This window comes from Austrofundulus limnaeus, unplaced genomic scaffold, assembly GCF_001266775.1.
Source record: "Austrofundulus limnaeus strain Quisiro unplaced genomic scaffold, Austrofundulus_limnaeus-1.0 Scaffold104, whole genome shotgun sequence".
In the NCBI taxonomy this organism is placed as follows: Eukaryota; Metazoa; Chordata; class Actinopteri; order Cyprinodontiformes; family Rivulidae; genus Austrofundulus; species Austrofundulus limnaeus.
In genome coordinates this window covers 704,950-706,795 of record NW_013952506.1, presented here as the reverse complement: position 1 = coordinate 706,795, position 1,846 = coordinate 704,950, and the positions used below count along the sequence as shown (strand labels likewise).

Here is a 1,846-nt window from a genome sequence, read left to right as displayed (position 1 = left end):
CACACACACTGTATATGTACATATTGTCTGCTATCCACTGTTAATGTTTTGTTTGTTTATTAATAAAAGTATTTTACGTTGAGACCTGTGTAACATTTGTTATTGTTATCATTGTTAATGGAGGAAGAAAAGTTAGTATCGGCTTCAAGAATCGGCCCAAAAATATCGGCTGCTCGTATCGGCGTATCGGTTAGACTGATTTTTAAAAAATCGGTATCGGTATCGGCCTTCAAAAACCTGTATCGGTCGATCTCTACCTGATACAGTCGGTCACTCCAGAGTACGTGTCTTCTGTGCTCGCTCGGTTCAGGGACTGCAGTCTGGTCTTTATTACTGAAATTCAGATTATAGAGGTTAGAATCTAAAATTAATACCACAATAGGTTATCGTGTTGTTAAAAACAAAAAACACTGCTCACCATCAACAGGGTTGACTGCGACAGCTGCTGTGCTCCCTGCAACGCAGCCTGAGACAAATGACACGTAGAACGGAGCCGGACCCTCCACATCTTTCTTCCCCAGGTTGTTCAGATTGGCAAAAAGTGGGAAATAGATGATGGAGAAAGGAACATCCCTGTGCAGACAGAAATAGGACAATCAAAATGAAATGTAAACACTAATTACAGTTTACTATTAGTGAAACCTTGGTTTTGAATCTGCTTTACCGGAGCAACGTGGCACCCAGGCCCTTATAAAGCCCAGCRATGCCCTTTTCCCTCAGTAATTGTCTGGTGAGCTGCATGGCCGTCGGGGACTTGGTCTCCACGGTGCCTGCTGCCACCGTCTCTGGCATGAGCTTCCTCTGAGCAGCTAAAAACAAACAGGAAGCACCATTATATGAAAAGTAGTTTGCAAACATTATCACTCAGTGCCTAGAAGTGGTTTGTGCATCTGTGCTATAAGGTGCATTCTCTGACATGACCACACGGGAGCACTCTTTCTCCAGAAATATCAACACTTCAGTTTGTCCAACAGCTGGGTTTAATTTCCTCTTACCAAGCCTTCCAGCATCCTGAAGCTGGATTTTCAGCATCTCCATGGGAGTTGTTACTATGACCTGCAACAGAAACAAAATAAAAAGCATCAAACACAGTGCCAGCTGACCTTTGGAAAGACCAAAAAAAACAAAAAAAGGGCTACAATTCGGTTAATTTTATAGATATTGTGCTAATAATCGGTGTGGTAATAGCTGAGAGTGAGTCACAATAGACACTCCAAGTGCTACTTTCTATGTTTAATATCTGTTGGAGTCAACCCTCTTTGTCTGTTAGCAAAAAATCTCATGGGCCACTGGAAAGATTTTAATGGAACTTTCAGAAAGCAATCGTATATAAAAAGTAAGGATATTTATGTTTGGTAGATTATTTCTATGTTGTAACAACGTTTCTTGGTGCTGATGCATCTCAGTAACCCAGGTAGAAAAAAAATCAAAAAGAAAAAAGAAGCAGGTCCTCTGGATGGGTTTTTCTTTAGTGAAACGTTTCGTCTCTCGTCCAAGAGACTTCTTCAGTCTGATGAGTTTCAGGTGAACTCAGCCTTATAAGCACTGCCTCCACATGGTGGACAAAGAGGTTAGTCACATGCAAAAGAAGGCCATCGCTTAACAATAGGCTTGATTTGTTCTATTGCTCATAGAGGGTCATGTGCCCCATCACCTGACTTACTGGTTTGGATGCTGTGGTTCTTAGGTGTCGTGTCATGTGTATGTAGTGAATGCAGGCGAGGTTCAAAGTCCTCTTGTTTTTGTCTTTTTTCCCTTTTTGTGTTGGTTATCACTGGGGCCCTGATTCACACCTTTTTACTCACAGGGGGCTGAGTCATACTTGCAATAACAGCGTTGTAGGAGG

The 1,846-nt window shown here is 42.0% G+C and overlaps 1 protein-coding gene across 2 annotated transcripts in view; it reads right to left on the bottom strand.

The window, feature by feature from the left end:
* Positions 1-1,846, bottom strand: part of slc25a22a (solute carrier family 25 member 22a) — a 24,507-nt gene that overhangs the window by 5,010 nt on the left and 17,651 nt on the right. For both annotated transcript variants that reach the window (XM_014013643.1, XM_014013644.1), the window contains exons 7-10: positions 996-1,056; positions 665-809; positions 419-573; positions 258-333 (exon numbers count right to left, since the gene is read on the bottom strand). In XM_014013643.1, the coding sequence (XP_013869097.1) occupies positions 258-333; positions 419-573; positions 665-809; positions 996-1,056 (437 nt within the window). The remainder of the gene's footprint in view (positions 1-257; positions 334-418; positions 574-664; positions 810-995; positions 1,057-1,846) is intronic.